General features: G+C 38.2%; 1 protein-coding gene and 1 long non-coding RNA gene across 5 annotated transcripts in view; one reads left to right on the forward strand and one right to left on the reverse strand.

Moving 5' to 3' along the window:
• The window catches only part of Vgll3 (vestigial like family member 3), a 44,315-nt gene that overhangs the window by 12,000 nt on the left and 13,762 nt on the right, over positions 1–18,553 (forward strand). For all 4 annotated transcript variants that reach the window (XM_006981628.4, XM_042259480.2, XM_016000177.3 and 1 more), the window contains exon 3: positions 8,546–9,076. In XM_006981628.4, the coding sequence (XP_006981690.1) occupies positions 8,546–9,076 (531 nt within the window). The remainder of the gene's footprint in view (positions 1–8,545; positions 9,077–18,553) is intronic.
• Positions 1,187–8,410, reverse strand: LOC143268145 (uncharacterized). Its single transcript, XR_013043800.1, has 3 exons — positions 7,379–8,410; positions 4,290–4,405; positions 1,187–1,310 (listed from the first exon to the last, which is right to left on the reverse strand). It is a non-coding gene; the product is annotated as an uncharacterized LOC143268145 (long non-coding RNA).

Below are 18,553 nucleotides of genomic sequence, written 5' to 3' on the forward strand. Positions count from 1 at the left end.
TAGGTGTTACGTGGTGACATAGCTGAGTTCTGATTGTGATCCAGGATCACAGACTTCGAAAGCAGCCTGTGTTCTCTTGGTGGCTTTCTCTCTACTGACTTGCTGTGAACAGGGTATGGTCCTCTCAGGTAGCGTCTTGATGACTTAATCCATTGTTTTACCTCAGTAAACAAAAAGTTTCGGACTGAATGAACTTTTCTTTATGTCCTTCTTTTCGGCGAGCACAGTGATGTGCTTAGTTCTATGCTCTACTTTTAAAAAGTTAGTGGATGAGTGGCATGTTCGAAATAGTGATTGACAGGGCTGGAGAGGAAAAATGGTGCACACTCTAAAGACAGTTTCAGAGAAAAGTTTTATGTGCCAGTATTTTGTTCCAAACTCACCTGACTCCAGCAAGGGTCTAGTAGAATTGTTGTAATCTGCTGTCCTCACCAGGGAACCTTTTAGAAAGCAACGTTCTGGCGCCTCCTCCAAGCCTTGTGGGATGAGAAACCCGTGTGGGTTAATTTGTGTTTACCCAGCCCTGCCAGGGAATGAGAACCAGGCTTAAGTTTGGGAATCAGTGACCTAAAGTCCCTGTTTGTGAGGATTCTATAGGGTCAGAACATCAGCAGGAAGGCGGAGGGCATCACCAGTAACTACGATCTTAAGTAGAATTTGAGGAGGCAAGGCTGTCCACCTGCCATAGGGTCTTGTGATCGGTGATTATTGGCTCATATCATTATCACAGGCATGGCTCTGCTGTTGCTGGAGAGGATCTCAGCTGGCACCACTGACCCTTATCTACAGATATACTGTTCTTCTTCCTCCGCATAGTCTATTTTGTCATTCTCTCCCTCCTGCCTGCCTTCCTATTGTCACTTCAATTCTTCTCTTTTTCTCTTCCTCTTCCTTTCCCTAACTTCTTTTTTTCCTCTTCCTTATTTCTTTTCCATTCTAGCCAATGTATTCAACATGAAGCAGGCATTGTAAGAGGACAATAGAATATAAACTCAAATAACAGAGGCTGGCTAGAGTAGTCACTCACATGACTACTGCTGAAGTGACAAGTATGTGCTGTGAACTTCGTTTAGGAACAGAGAGCCCTTCAGAGTTCCCAATACTTACAGATAGAGCCAATATTCTATTTGCTAGTTCCCTAGAAATCACGTGAATAATTTGAAGGAAATTTCTGTGAATCAGATGATTTTAGGTAAACAATTTTATATATCAGTAATTAATCACACCAACATAATTGGTTCCAGAAGAGTAATGATGCAGTGGTTCCTTCTTTCAGCATGTTGGCATATGTAATCCTGTGATGATCTTGTCTGGAAAGGAGAAAGTAGGATGCCACATTACCTGGAGCATAAAGCCTACTATAGTGCCAAAGCCAGAAGACTTTTAGTGTGTGTGTGTGTGTGTTGACTCTTTTTTCTTTTTAAGATTTATTTATTTATTATGTATACAGTGTTCTGTTTGTATGTATGTCTGCAGACCAGAAGAGGGCACCAGATCTCATTACAGATGGTTGTGAGCCACCATGTGGTTGCTGGGAATTGAACTCGGGACCTCTGGAAGAGCAGTTAGTGTCTTAACCTCTGAGCCATCTCTCCAGCCTGTGTGTTGACTCTTAAACAATTCAACCGTTCTACATAGAAATTAGAATCAATCAGAGGAAAGCTTTGGCTAGCTGTCTGATTTTTATACAGAAGGGGAGAATGGGAGCCATGTTTTAATAGCTATTGCTAGCCTTGTCTTGATGTCATCTTAAATTTGGCCTTCCCACATGTATGTGACTTATTAGTTGACATTGCCACAAATGTTTATTAAGCTTCTACTATGTACTATGTAATTTTCAAAGTCCTGGGCTCTATATTCATGGAGTTACTATTTTAATAGTAGAGACAAGTAATACACAAGGATACAATGAGTGACATGTAAGGTGTTACTTTACTGAAAGTGATAATGAAAGCCTTCACAAAGGTAGTTATATGTGAGCATAGACCTGAAGGAAATGAGGGCATTCCTCATGTAAATATTTCTGGAAAAAAAGGATCTACACAGGACTATCCAGTGCAAAGCCCATAAAGATGAGTGGAGCTCAGAATGTTCAATGAGAAGGAAGCATATGCGTATGTAGGTGGAGCAGTATGCCCAACCAATGTCTTGTGTCTTTTTGTCTCTTCTCTCACCAAATCTACAAATACTGTATCTAGTTATCTTATATCACTTCCCTCAAAACTCAGGGTAATGCTTTTCTATGTGAATATTCTAAGATAAATATAATTCAGTGATTAAGGAATGGAATTATGTGAAGAAAGTTCATACTATATATCAAATATTTTTTAAAAAAGTCTTCACAGAAGCGTTTTTTTTTTTTAACTAATCAGTTGTATGAAATCTTTTGGTACAGTTTCCTTCATTCCCTTTTTCATCCTCTCCTCCCCTCCCCTCCTCCTCCCTTCCCTCCTTTCCTTCCTTCTTTTCTCCATCTGTGTGTTATATGTTTCCCTGGCAAATGTGCACACGTGTCTGTTGGTTCATGGTCAGAGGTAGACTTTGGGTCCCCTGCTCTATCAAGTTGTGTCTTATTCTCTTATGGCAGATCTACTGTTTAAACCTGGAGCTGGGCTGGCAGCCAGCAAGCCCCAGGAATCCTTTTGTCTGACCATAGCGCTGGGGTTATAGGTGTGCATATTGATTGAAGTTTTATTATTTAAAATTAAGGCACAGGATCAAGTAATTATTGATATAAGGTTGGGCAAAAAATGCATTGTTTACTTTCCATTTGTGAACTGAATAGTGCCACTGCTGCTTCTAGTAGCAAATTTCTTTCAAATCAGCACACAACACTTGACTAAGATTCATGGGGAAGCCACAAAATGATATTAAAGATATAGAAACCTTCTTAAAGAGGAGGTATAATGAATGAAATTCACATATCCCATGAAGAGAAATGGTCATAATATAAATATTAATTGACAAAGCTACACAGGATTAGACAATTCAGTCTTTGGATCGTACTCATTATGGATTCTGGTCATCACCTTATTCCTTGATGTTTGCAAAGTGGTATTGGACCAACAGCTTAAAAATCTCTGTGAGGCCAACTTCTCCAACAATAGCATATTTTCATTACTACTCATTTTATGTTATTACATAAAATGTGTCGAAGAATATATAAATGATTTCATGCAGAGCTTGAACCAACATAATCAGTGAAGCAGATGCTTCTCTTTTCCTTAACTATTTCCACTTACTTGTAGAAGAAAGACCAGTGTTGAGTCTTTACCTAGGAGCTTTATTTTCTGGAAGCTCATATTTGTAGCATGAAGCAATATCTTCAATATAGTAGGGACTCAAGACTATTGATAATGTTAATGGAACCATAAGGGATAGTTTTGAAAGAAGGTGCTGGCCACCTCACCTGCATTAAATACTCTGGCTTGTAGCATGGAGTTATTACAGTCCTACTGATGTGCTACATATGAACTTGAAGCTGGATTATATGTGAACAATGTATTTTCATCGTAAAATTTTAGACAAAGAACATATATCAGCTAAGAGAAGAATAATCATAGTCGAATTCATATCTTCTTGATAGGGTTAGGAAATGTGTTGTGACAAGTGCATCTGTTAGAAAAACAGTTAAGGTGAAGAAAATTTTGTATCTTATTTTGGTACAACATCTTGTGAGTTATATCACACCTCACTTTACATTTCAGTTAAGAAAACAAAATAAATCTGATTACCCCTTCATCCTATTTAGCATCTAGACTGAAACATCAGTTTTAGATACACTCATGCTTTGTTTGTTTTACAGAAAATGTGTGAATCAGTGTGTGTGACTCTCTCTCTCTCTCTCTCTCTCTCTCTCTCTCTCTCTCTCTCTCTCTGTGTGTATGTGTGTGTGTGTGTATGTGTGTGTGTGTGTGTGTGTGTGTGTGTGTGTGTGTGTGTGTGTGTGTGTGAAGAAGGGCAGTGGTCAGGTAAGATGTAGCAGAGTAGGCCTCTGAATTAACAACCTTGCTCTATGGCAGTTCCTGCCATTTAATTTTCTGGCACCTTCAAAATAAACTAAGTGTTTGACACTTAGCTGATGTGGCTTGGGTCTGCTTAGGAACTCAGCCACATGGGAACGAGCCCTCAGAATGAACAGTACAGATCAAGCAGAGCCAAGGAGAAAGGGAAGAGAGGGCTATGTCCTGAGGGAGTGCAGGGTCGGAGCAGACTATCAAGGAGGCCCTGGAGGCTGCTTCTTCCGGGAAGTGCTAAAAGCAAGTGAGGGGAAGGCAGGCCTGACTCACCTCCTGATAGTGCCTCAAGGGTTAGCTCTCATTGCAGTCAGGAGGCTGATTTTTGAGCAATGCTACAAAACCGGAACTGGAGGACAGACTTTGGATTCCACGGCAATGCACAATTCCTGGATGACAGAAAAGATTGAAGCACATGTCATTCTTTTTCTGACCTGACAGTTGGTTTCTGTAGGAATCAGAAGAAACCAGGGAAAGGGCCTTAAAAGGTGTCAAGAACCCTTAGATTAAGAGTTGAGATTAAGTAGTCTTCTTGCTTTTTTTTTTTTCTCTTTCTTCCTCTTCCTCCTCTTCCTTTTTCTTTCTGAGGCAGGGTCTGCTCCCAGGTCTGCCTTACCTGGTAGATAATTTTAGCCCAGGTTTTCAGTGAATTTGCAGACTCCTCCTGCCTCTTTCTCTTTTTGAGTGCTGAAATTACAGGCATGCATCCCGATGCTCTAAGTATTTTTTTTCTATATTGTGAATTTTAAAAGAAAATGTTATGTTGGACAATAATATTTTTCATCTGTATTAACTCTAAGAATGTGTCAGCAGTAGATTATTAAAGATGACTTATGATAGCATTTCTCTGCCTTATTTTCCATTTAATATTGTTTTTATTATCTAAGAAAAATAGAATTTGAGCCTTCCCTAGACTGTTTCACAGTTTTTGTTCTTGCTTTTTCTTTTCTTTCTTTCTGTGTGTGTGTGTGTGTGTGTGTGTGTGTGTGTGTGTGTGTGTGCAGGGTTGCTATAAAAAGTACCCCAGTATTATGACATTCTAAAAGAACTGCTTGGCCTCTGTGATCTATGTTCAACTCCTCTGTTTCTCCATGAAACATTTTTTTCCCAGAAAGTCAGATGATGAGATTACTGTCATGCTTTGGAAAGATGGTATTGGACAACACAATTTGCTCTGTCTTTCAATTTTTAGAAAAAAAAAAGTGTGTGTATTCCTAAAAGTAAACTCAACAAAAATCATATTTAGGTTTTTTTTTTATTATTATTATTTCTATGTATGAGACTATCAGTGTTAGCACCATCCGAATGCTAACATTGTATGAATGTTGAATAATGATGACTCCAGAATCCCAGTTGAGTCTTAACATTATGCAGCTCTGAGTCGTTCCCACTAACCTTAAAGGTAACGTTGCATGGAAACAGCTCCCGCAGCTTTTCATCTGCTTTCTTATCCACCAAATGTGGCTGTGATTAAGTACTCGTAAGCAAAGAGTCAGATAATGAAAGAAATTTACATACATATGAAATAAGCATGCTGTTGCCAGCTCAGAGCCCCTCTGTAGCATCTGTTTCGTTGTGTCACATTTTTTTTTCTAACAAGCAAGATACCAAATAGCGATCCTGAAGCAACGATTTCTTCATGAACGTATTTTCCATTCAATATCGCGACGGTGTTTGTGGAAAAGGGCTGCCTAGATCCCTACAAACTTTATATTAATCTCAGGAGACCTTATATAGACTGGGAAAATATTAAGTTGCTTTTAATTTTATTTTTCCCTGGGGAATTTTAAAGAGGGGTTCAATTTTTATTGAGTGCCTTTAAAAAAATGATAATATGTTCACTCATCATAATATAGTGCTTCATAAATAGGACAATAATACTTCAGTAAGGAATGTGTTCATTATGAGAATTTGTGTGTGCATATATACAATGTCTATACAGCTATAAAAATAAGAATGATTCCATCTTGGTAAGAATCAAGAGGAAGATAGATATCAGATAAGTTAGGTATTATTTCTGTACTTTGGACATTATCCTCAGGAGGTTGAATAAGAGGAACTTTTGTCCCTGGCACATCTATGTAGATCAGGAATTGTTAGTTTTCATATTCAGGTTCTGATTGTGCCAGGAGATACAAATTATGAGAAGAATGGTACCAAAGATGGGAGGTGTGCCAGTGAAGTGGAAGATTGCTGGTTGGCAAGCTGCCCTACAATGCCCATAAGGCTGACTTGTAAGTGCTACCTTTTAATCAGTGGTGATTGTCAGGAAACAGTCATTCATTGAAGAGATTACTGGGAATGAATGAAGGCTTCAGCAACAATTTCTATCCTTCTCTTCTTGAAGAGCATCATAGGTTTCTTCAAGGGTTTTGAGGATCCATAGTAATTCTTAGAAAGAGATGATTATGAAAGTGTGGGTCCCTGGCCACAGGGTGAGGGGGTGATTCATGGCAACACTGGTGCAGATTTGAAGGGGAGAGAGTGGATGTTCATGCCCTGATAATACCAAAACCATTAGGGAACTTAGAGAAGATGCCAGAATATGGCAGAGATAGACTGATTTGGTTAACCTCATGATACATGTGGTAGTTTATTCAAATTATTTTTTAAGGCTCATGCCCTGGAAGTGTAAGAAATGATAAATATGCTCGATTAAATATTTCTAATAATGAGCACCTCAGAGGATACCCTGTGTTCAATGGTAAAAATCTAGATTATTTTTTATGTTGAACCTGGCATAAAAATATCAACAATGCATATACATAAGTAATGCCAGTTCAACCTTATATCAAACATTAATAGAAATCATCAATAGAATATTTGACAGAATAAAAAATATTGAGCAATATAATTGCAAGGGTATGAATTAAAGTGCTTTATTATTTTTAATGGAAGAAAGTGACAAGGAGATCAAGAAGTCCACTTACGGTTATAAAATGAGAAAAGACATGTCTGTAATGGAAGTGAAGATTAACAGGGCACAGCTTCTATAGATACACATTGTTATAAGAAGCTGACTATGGGGTGGGCAGAGACCTTTCTACATACACATCTGACCTTGTCATTCCCTAGATTCAAACCTTTCTATGCTCCGTGGGAGGCCTCTTATGATAACGTGCATTTCAAGTCTCTGACCAGGAAGGCCACACTCTTCTGAGTCCTTCCTATCTCCATTCTGCTACCCTCCCTCCCGCCTCCCACCGCTCTCTTTCTCACCAGATTTTGCCTATTGAATTTTATCCCTTAAATGCGACTGATGCTGGTGGTATTGTTGTTGTTGTGTTTGGCGTGTCTGTGTAGATTGTATAGATGTGTTAATATTTCACCTGCTGGTCCATCAGTCTAGAACTCCACCTCACCCCTTTATAAGCCTAGCTCCTCCTCAGGCATTCGATTTCGACACGGTTATCACTTTTCTGGCTCATTTTGTGGGCTTGCTCTTGAAGATATTTGCATGTCTTCCTCCCTTGTGCGTCTCCTGGTGTGATTAACAGTGACAGGTGTTTACACAGCTCTGACTTTCTGTCTGACCCATGTTGGTCACCTATAAACATTGAGATGCGACAGTGAATTGAGGGAGCTGATGGAGGAGGATGCTCCTTCTTCCTTCCTTGTCTTCAAGTGTGCACTATAGTCTCCCACAGTTTCCTAGTATGGCCTGAAAAGTATAGTTCAACCTGAACTTTGCTGGTTATCAATTCTAAAGAATCTCCAAATCCAGGTGGCCAGGTTGCAGTCATAATTGTTCCCCCTAGTGGCCATTATGAAGTCTACCATCCTTTGACTATTGAGGCAGGGTATCTGGGTTTGAAGGGTAGGCATGTACTTGCCAACACCTTATACTTTTGCCCTGTCCCCATTTTCTCATGGGACTGGAGTGAAAATTCTATGTGCTCATGAGCGGCTTTTGGGCTGATGTTGGACATTTGGCATTTCTCATTAAATATAAACCATTGTTATTGCCAAGACCACAAGACTCCTAGGTTTCCACAAAAGTAAAGATAAAATATATTCCTTTTAATGATCAATGATTTGGTGGGGACAATTACATGTGATCTGACTGCCATTTCTTACTTTTGGCATTGAAATGTTATTTTTAAATAAAAATTTTGTTGGCACTGAAGTTAAAGAAATTATTTCCAGTCTACACACACCCCATCAAGGGCACAAAGGTTCACCAGAGAAATATATCGTAATGACCTCTGTTTAGAACTAAGAGCCACAAGGCTCCCAACAGGAAATGAAGCTTTTCAGTCATGAAATTGAAGCAAAAACCTCAGCTCAGACTGGGACAGAGGATGCCCAGCAAGCAAATACAGGGGCTCACTCTGTGCTTTTAATTTTGCCCTGTTGCCCTGGCATGGAACCCCAGAAGTTAACCCCATATCAGCTAATTCCTCTTTATAGAGAAACAAAGTGCATGGTAATCCACTTGCTTGTTAAACATTACAGGACAAGCAAAGGCAAATCTATCCCAGAACTCTATCTTATGTAAATAATGTTTTTTTTTTTTTCTGTCTTCTCAGACAGCTCAGCTCTCTCAAGCCAGCGGAGTAATTTTCCGACTTCCTTTTGGACCAGCTCTTACCAGCCCCCACCTGCACCCTGTTTGGGGGGAGTTCATCCTGACTTCCAAGTCACTGCACCCCATGCCACCTTTACAACAACAGACCCCAACTCTTGGCCAGGACATGGTCTGCATCAGACTGGCCCTGCCCCACCCCCTACTGTGTCCGAGTCCTGGCACTATCCTCTGGCATCTCAGGTGAGCCCGTCCTACAGCCACATGCATGACATGTACATGCGGCATCACCACCCTCACGCCCACATGCATCACCGCCACCACCATCACCACCACCACCACCCAGCTGCTGGTTCTGCCCTGGATCCCGCATACGGGCCCCTGCTAATGCCATCAGTGCGTGCTGCCAGGATTCCTGCTCCCCAGTGTGACATCACAAAGACAGATCCGACGACTGTCACCACTGCTACCTCAGCATGGGCTGGAGCCTTTCACGGGACAGTGGACATCATGCCAAGTGTGGGCTTTGATACAGGTGAGCTGATAGATTTCCTCCTTTCTAGGTAAAGAGGAAAAAGTTGAGACACAGGTTTTGGAAAATACTTGTTGCAAAGTTTTCTCTTGAAGCTAATATGCTTGTAGAACAGAGGCATTTTGCAATAATTCCGGCATTCCTGTGGAAAGTTGAATGACTAGTTCATGAAAGCTCTGCCCAAGAAAGGTCTCAGCACTTTTCTTGAATCGCCTATGTGGGGGATCTGTTCCTTTGAACTGGATTTCTCATACCTTATGTTTACAAATCACTCAACCCTTCTTTAAATCTCCCATGACTCTGCACTCTACACCATGTGTTCTGCCCAGTAGATTTCAAAAGTCGTGGTATGCTTCAGTTATGCATTGTAAAACAGATTGTCTTTTGGAATGTGGTCTACAGTCCAGACTTAAAATAAATAGGGACCATATTTGAGGAGTAGATGTTTTTCTATTCTTTTCTCTCTTTTTTTTTAAATTTTTGTGTTCCTTCATTGCTCTCTTTGTTTTCTTTCCCCTTCCTTCCTGTTCCTATTCTGTCTGATTTAAGTAACAGAGGACATCAGTGAGTACTGTAAATTTATATTCAACATACTTAGAAATAGTAATGAAAACGTTTCTTTATAGAGCACTTGTCTCTGGAGTCCCTAGTCCTGGAGATCATGGTTTTAGCCTTCCTGCCATCATTGTCCTCCTCTACCTGTTTTACTTTCCTGTTGGGTCTACGGTGAGGACTGGGTTCTCTCTCCTGCTGAAGAGCGTCTGTAGTGCTAAGCATCACAGGCTGCCCTTTGTGCATTGTCCTAAATTAACAGAAGAAAGTGTCTGAGGACAGATACTGTTGGGGTCTCAATGCAGTTGCTGCTCACCTGGAGCTGTGTGTCTGTTGGAAGCTTGCTCTGTTTCATATCTGTGGCCTCTGTGGGGTCAGACTAACAGTGCTCCTGACAGGCAGGAGATGACTTTGCCTTCTGTATGTTCTGTCAATAAAGAGGAAATGGGCGCGATTCCTTGCTGCTTTCTGTTTCTAATTCTCTGCTAACTTTTGCTTATTTTTGCACTTGTGAAGTTGGGAATGAGTCTGGTGCATGCATTTTTTTTTCTTCAGAATTCCAGATTGAAAAAGTCTCATCAATATTAAAAGCCATGCTTTTAGCTTTTAGAAGCAGACAATAGAGAGGTTTTGTTCACTAGGATATCTTGAGAGGATCTCCTTTGGTTTATTAATCCATAATTTAATTTAATTTATTAAGTATTTACTGTATATGCTATTAGCAATTTTTCTTCCCTTTTCTTTATATACATATGTCAACAAATTAGTATGTTTATATATTATAGATAATATTTATATCAGTATATAACATACATGATAGGTTTCTCATGCCCCTATGTAGGGTTTCAATTTCCCAAACTGATCTTTGTACTTGCTCCAAGAGAATTCTCAGCTAGAAGTTCTGTGGTTCCCTGTGCAGTCAGAGTAACAGTACTGTAAGGAAGCAAAGTGAAAAATTATAATATTACAATGATTAGTAGTATGGAAGGGAGGTTTCCTTATTGGATATACAAAAGGGTATTCATAATTAGTGAAAGCTAAGTAATTAGATAGTAATTAAGATTCATTCCTAGTCTGTGTTTTCACCCAACTGGAAAAACAAAGCAACCTAACAGATTAAGATCATTTACTGGCATAATCATTTGAGATCTCTGATTTGACTGCCTTCAACAATGGACTTTTTATTAGCTGGAACTAAATTTATATCCTACACCAGGGGAAATCTGGACTTCAGAGAATCTTCCCATAGTCATCTCTGTCACATTTCAGAGTGCCATGACTATAAAAAGAGCTGTTTTTATTTGCTTTATAGTTGCCTCTGAAAAGAAGGGCTTAAGGCACAACATGGTGTATTTACCCTGCAAACTGCAGTAGAAGAGGGGCCAGCCCCTCTGGCCCAAGCCAATGATGATAGAGTAGAAGATGCTGAGTCATATACAGCCAGTTTCTACTCCAAAATTCAGACAAAATATCAAATGACACATTTAAATTCCAACTGGAAAAGCATGACAGGGATCAATTTTTTACAGGAAACAGCCTTTGAGCCAGTTTGTGGGATAATGTTCTAGGGGATCATATCTTTGGTGTGAGAAAAGTCCTTGAGCCCCAGGGGTTAGCTTTTATGTTTCTGCATTTACAAATTCTTGGTTGTGGCTTACGTCTGGGAAAAGGGACATGACACTGGATAAGGTGTCTTTGCTTAGTTGAAGCTAACTCTCAAACAGAACTGTTCCTGAGAGTCTTGAGGTAACAATAGGAAAATGGATGCTTCAATCATGAAGGGAAAGGAATTGAGTGGTACAGCATTCGTTCTATGAGACCAGTAAGAATAGGAAGTAACTACTTTTCTCCTGTTCAGACTGAATGTGATAACAGATGTTTCCATGTAAAATTTAAAAGCAAGGAATGAGTTGTGTAGCTGGATTAGGGATGAGGAGTGTCTCTTTCTGAAATCCATTCCATAGTGACCTGACTGTGCAGGCAGCCCCCCATGTTGAGAGACCACTGAACAGTCAAACCAAAAGTGAGATGAGTCAGGTGAGACAGTAAGAACTTTTATCCAAATCCACGTATCTGATGGTTCATATAGATAATTTTCATGTTTCATTAGATGGCGAGTAGTCTAATTTAACTACTTTGAGAATGTTTTGGTAAAGGACATAGTAGTTTGACCCAAAAAGGGCAAGACTTAGGGTGGCCATCACAAAAGACCATAAGCAGGATGACTTCTGGAGAGCAGATAACTGATTGTCAGACTTCCGAGACATCTGAGATCAAGGTCAAAGTATTGGTCATATCCATGTCACAGGAAAACCTGCCTCCTTGTTCACAATTGGTTATCCTTTGGTATCATGTTCACATGGTGGTAGGACCATGTTAGCCTTGTAGCTGCTTTTATATGGCACCAATCCCATTCACAAGGGAGCTTCCTCCTTGATGTAATGGACTCATCTCCTAATACTATTACTTTGGGGATAATTGGAGGGTTGATACAATTTTTTTTTTATGTGTAGGGACCGATAAAAACGTTTCATGTTTTTCTGGGTCTCTTACCCCTTTCACTACTACTTGGCTCTCCTTTGGTGGCACTCAAACAACTATAGAGAAGGCCTAAGGGAGGATGTCATCACTCATATTTTCTGGAAATTTGAGCAGCTCCAACTTGTTAAAGGGTATTGCCTCTGCAAGTTAGTGGATATCCCGAGTATGGAGACAGAGTGCCTACTTTTCTAACTCAGCCTGGTCTACAAAATAAAACAAGGTGGACGTCGAGCAAGGTGCCTCCGCTTTGTCATCTATAAAATACATAGCATTATTTTGAGGGGAGAACAAGTCAGTTCAGTAAGAACGGTGCTAGCGCATAGAGGGTACTCTGTACTTTCTATTTATGTAAGACCAAACTTGCCTTTTAACTTTAAAAGTTATTGTGCAGTTATAATTTAGAATAACATATGCTCTATTTTAGTGTGTATGACTCAGTGGTTTTCAGTTATTCACCATCTTGTGTAATAATCTGCAATGTCTAGTTCCAGAACATTCCATCACCTCAGTAAGGAACTGTTTGCCTGTTAAAGTTTACACTCTTCTTCCTCCTACTCTCCATTATTGGTCACTGTTCACTTACTTGATAACTGCTACAGAGTCTCACCCCTTTCTGTTCACTGAAGAGAAATAGAATCCTACAATATGTGCTTTCTCTCACTTAACCTGGTGGCTTCAAGTGTCATCCATCCATCTTATGTGTGAATAGAATTCCATTCTTTCCAGGAGTTGAGCTTACTTCATTGAATGACAGGGTCATATTTCTATTTTCCCGTTCATTAGTTGGTAGGTGTTTGATGTATCCTACATTTGATTTAATATGATCAATACTGCTGTGAGTTATCCTGTACAAATGTTCGTATGAATATATTTTTAAAATATCTTGAGTATATCTTGTGATATTGAGAGAACCTCACTTAAAATTTTTATGTGCTTCTGTATTTGTGGGGTTTAAAAATAATTTACTATATTTGAAATAATTTTCGTTTCCAACTGTTCCTCAGTTTTTAAGTTAACTATAGCATACAATAGTAGAGTTCTGAGGTTGGTAGATAACGTTATTCCAAAAGAAGGCAATGAGGTGGCCCCATATTTTCTGAAGGAATGGACTACCCTGAGTGCTGTCACTTGTGCACACAATTTAAAGTTCTCAAAGCTAGAGTTGTGTACACCACGTATCCTTGAAGTCTGTGCTGCTGTCATGCTTGGCTTGCTTTCGGGCCACCGTTGTCTCTGTTGAACAGGTTTTACATACATACACACTGATACAATCACCACTCACCTGTGTCTGCCCTCTTTACAGAAATCCCCACCTTTACCCAAAGCCCGTTATCATAAATCTCACGTTAGCCTTTTTCCTTTTGATTGGCAGTTTAGACACTGGGTTTGGCAAGTCCTGTGGACCAGTACTTCCAAAGTGTGGATTTGCCTGAAAACAAGATCTATGGTCAAAGGAACATTTGGACATAGGATACTTTGTAACTCTCTTAGCAATCACCATTAATTTCAGCATTTTGAAAGCTTTTATTTATTCTTCAGCAAGTGCAAACGTTAAGTTTTTTTTTTCAGGAGATTTTCATACTTTGTGTTTTTAGGACCATATTGTGTTTTAAGCATACTTTTCTCAGAATGTATTTTGAAAATTTCACTTACCTTAACTTTTTCCTCATAAGAAACCTCAGTTTTCAATTTTCGTGAATAATGATCAGCTTACACTAAGCTCCATATTATATCCATATTATCTCCATATTATCTGAAGATAATATGGAGAATGATAAGATCAAGAGAGGATAGGAGGGTGAACTTCAAGCAAGCTCAGAGTTGTTGGCCTGGGTTTCTGTATGTAAGGAGGAATTAAATGTGGGAGTGTTCGCAACTGTGTGCATTGTATTTATTATTAGACATAGATAAGATAAGATGTCACAGAGCAATACTCATAGGCTCACCTTTTACTGGTCACAATGATTCTCACAGTTCAGTGCAATCCTGACATTCGAATTTATAGTTTTTGTTCGTAATTTACCTAATGTAAGATGTATAATCTTGCAATTCCCAGTCATTCTGTGTTAACTTTCCAAATAAAGCTTTGCTAATGAGGCTTCTTTACTGAAATACACAGCTAACTTCATTTGTAGCTTTTACATCCTTCACTACATTTGAACTTAACACAACTAGAAGGAGTTTTACTTTGTGATGTAGCTTCTCTATAAACACAAGCTGTTCCTGGCGTCAGCTTGTATTCATCTGGAGATCCACAGATTTATTTCTCTTACAAGATCTCATGTTATTTCTGCTACAAGTTTGTTATGATTTTGTTTTTTCTGGTGATGAATGTCATAATGCCTTATATAAGTGTGTGTGTGTGTGTGTGTGTGTGTGTGTGTGTGTGTGTGTATGAACATGATCAAAAATTGAAATTCAAAGGAAAATAAAGAACATTTTGTACTAAATCATATTTTCATAACAAAACATGTTGATATTATTCTGACTTCTTAAAAATACATCTAAAGATCATTAGATATAAATTTATATAAATTACTACTAAATATTTGGAGTCAGTGAGAGAATCTTTAGATGAGCCTTCCCCAAAATATAATGATAGCTAAAATATGGTTCATCTCTCACTAACCAAGTTATATATCTTCAGATTTCCAAATCAAGATTGTGTGTCATAAGGCAGGGTTTTTTTGTTTGTTTTGTTTTTGTTTTGGCCAGGTAGAGAAACAGAATTTTTCTAGATATTAGAGACATAGATTACTTGAGAAATGAAGGCTGTAAAGTTTCCACAAACACAGAAAACTACATTTCTATGAGTCCATCAAGATATTAAAGCATAAACTAGATTATTTCTGAAAGAAGCTTTCTTGAGCCCAGTGTGATGAGTCATTTGGGTAAAGGCAGCTTACCTGAGTCTGATGATCTGAGTTGGATCCCCATGGCCAACATGATGGAAGGACTCTGTCAACTCCTCAAAGTCTGTTTACCTCTGCATATGACATGCATTCTCTGCTGGTCTCTTTTGGTCTCCATGGGCACTGCACCCACATGTACAAACCCACATGCAGTCATACATGTATACACATAAAGAATACATCTGCCAGGTGCATGTCTTTAATCCCAGCACTGAGGAGGCAAAGCTCGTGGATCTCTGTGAGTTTGAATCTAGCTTCATCTACATGGTACACTCCAGGTCACCCAGGGCTACAAAATGAGCTCTGTCTCAAGGACAAATTAGTTCAAAAAAAGAAATAATTTCTTTGAGAACATAAATTTTCAAAGGATAGGTATTGAGTAACACTGGAAAACAGTAGACAATGTCTTTATCTGTCTATTTATTTCTCTTTAGAGGCACTAAAGCTGATAAAATATACAAGCACAGTCACATTAGTTTTCTGAAATTTTTATGAAGTTTGATGAAAAAATTCTGATTTAAGATGAATTTTGTAATCTGAATATCTAATGAAAGTGGGTCTTGTCCACAAATGATGAAATGTCTTTTAATATAATTCAGGTTGGAATTATTGTTGCTCAAATTTGTAATATGCTGGAACTCTGGGAAGGACTCAGTAACAAACTATGTGTTGAGTATGTGTAAAACCCTAGGTTCAATACCTAATGTCCTCCCAATCCTCCAGTCCTGCTTTGAATTGCTACTTAATGTATAGTGTTCCCTTTTAATAGGCTACACTATGTGCCTGGTAAAGATGATGGTAGTCAGTACTACAAGGCTGCTTTGCAATGGAATGGATTGGTGAAGCATATCTTTGTTTTCATAAAAGACAGAAAACTAGGATGAAAATCATTAATAAGAACAAATGAAAAAACGTCTTTCTATTGAAGAAAATTAGGGATCAGGTTGCATTTTCTTTTTCCAATTCATTCTGTAAATTTTGTATCTGTAGATTACATCCTGAAATCTGTGCCTGCTTGTTGGCAATTGGTAGTCAGTCATGTGCTAGCAGAACTAGGCTACAAAGATTGGATGAATGTTTCCTATATGACTTAGTGATTACTCCTAGCCATATTATTAACTCTAATTCAGTTGTAAATTAGCTAATTTATATCTAGTGACTTTTTAAAAACCATTCACATTCATAAAAAGGATTAAAGCAACCAAGCATTACTCATCCACAACCCTTGAATATTTATTGATATCATAGTGGCTCAATTTAAGGCTTTACAGTAAAGGAGGGATATTACAAGTTTGGAGAGGAATTGTCAAAGAGCCACCTGAGTAACAGGCACTATAATTCAATTAAAACACAGAGGCACTGTGATATTTTCACCCTAGAGCATAGAAAGCACCAAGGAGACAAATATTGTAGATGCTTTATTCAAAGCATTCACTCTATTTTGCCTCTTCCCACAAAACATGTATTAACCATCTGGATTCTGGGTGATTAGAAATTTATTGACATTATTATTGACAGTTATGGTAATTTTTATAAACAATTAGAAAATTTGAAATTGTCTTCAATATTTGTATCAAAAGTGTAGAAGCTATTTCTAAATATTCTATTTCAGCATAGAGAATGTGTAAACCAAATTCTGCTGTAGAAGCCAACCCTAGGATTGTATGATTTTTCAATGGCAATAATACTGCTCACTAGTAACATTTTGCTTCTTCCTTTTTTCTGGCCTGACCCAATTATGAAAGTCAGTGACTCAGGGAACATGGTTATGTTTCTGGATAGAGAATTGTGATATGAAATGAACTGTTCTATGTAATAAAGACTTGTAACAAAGATGAAACACTTCAAACCAAAAAATTCACACTGAATGTGTGAGTCATCTTGAGAAGTTGATACAAGCTTGCAATACTTCTATCACATTGGTGCTATCTAACTAAATCTGTTTATATTCTAGAAAATTAGCTGTGATGTTTATTAGCCAAATTCATCAAAAGTAGGAAGAAGTGAATTTTTTTTTATTGATTGAGCTGAAAATGGAAATGGTGGGACAAAAAAAAGGAAAAGAAACAGAAGAATTTGAGAGGTTATCAGTGCATACATCTTAAGAGATTTTTAAGATATGGCTTTCTCCTATACTCTATACTCTACATATAGACTGAAGGAATGAACACACTGGTCTTATCGCTATGCACTTGTGTACAATGAAGATATTTATCCTATGTATTCATAAAGCTCAAAAATTGTATGTGTAGCAAGAAAGTTAGTCTATGAATTAGACTCAAAACAATCCCACTGGTTAACAGTGTTCTTTGAAAGTGTTAACTTTGTGTTCATTGATCCATTTTCTACCTTAACATTAATTTTGTAATTGAGTTTCAAGACTCATTCACCTTAAGGATTGCTGTGTAAATTGCATAGCATCACTTGCTTCTGAAACATAATTTCTCAAAGCTACAAGCAAAATTAGTCACTACTATCTTTTTACCTTTTTTATTATTAAAAAAATCTTGCTTGCTTAAATAATTATACATATCTACAGATTGCAATATGATATTTTGACAGGCAAGCAACATTCACTAATCAATCATGAAATTATTTTTATCAATTCTGTATGTTTAGAAACTCTTCAAATGTTTTTGTAAGGCAGTGTTTTCTACTAGCTGCAGCTGGGAATTTGGGAACTTTTCAAATAATATTATTGGTTCTTTGGGGAAATCTTTTCTTCACCAAAAAGGAGCTGTGTAGGAAAAAAAAAACACCAACCAAACAAAAACAAACAAACAAACAAACAAACAAACAAACCCAGATGATGATTCATGACTTTCAATGGAGAATGTGCAGGCACTGAAATGTGTTTCATGGGTCAGGGTTTTTGAGTATCAGCAAATAATCCTTTCCCGATTGTTCTGCTGTGTGAATAGCTCGCATTGGAAACCATCTAAAGGAACAGCTCGAATGAAGAAATCTGTTTCAGAATTCATTCTCAGCCAATTTTGCATCAGCTTTCAAGTAGGCTGCAAGGATTCTGGGAAAGAATTCTCCGTGGCCTGAGGAATTTACAGCTATCTTTATTCCCTTTCAGGCTGCCGTACTTTCCTCTTATTGTTCTATTTATCAACAATATAAGGTTTCACAAACAGTTGTCTGTGGCCAATATGTTCTGAATTCCTTGGTGAAAGGATGACATGCCAAAAAAAGTCTTGCAAAGGACTGATGAGAGGCAAAATGTGCCATTTTTTTCTTGTGGATACAACCTGATATGTGAGAAAGTTGAGTTCATTTTTTTAAAACCACAGGCATGTGTTCTAAAGTTTATTTCATGCTGGCTTTGCTTGTGAATATCAAGTGGCACCTAGCATCTTTAGTATCACTGAAGCCCTATTTACATTTACTAGGATTGAATAGACTTTTCTGGAACATGTCAGAGAGCAAGTTTGCATCCAGGTCACAAGGCAGCAGAAAACCCCACTGATGT

The sequence above is a fragment of the Peromyscus maniculatus genome, chromosome 12 (genome assembly GCF_049852395.1).
Source record: "Peromyscus maniculatus bairdii isolate BWxNUB_F1_BW_parent chromosome 12, HU_Pman_BW_mat_3.1, whole genome shotgun sequence".
In the NCBI taxonomy this organism is placed as follows: Eukaryota; Metazoa; Chordata; class Mammalia; order Rodentia; family Cricetidae; genus Peromyscus; species Peromyscus maniculatus.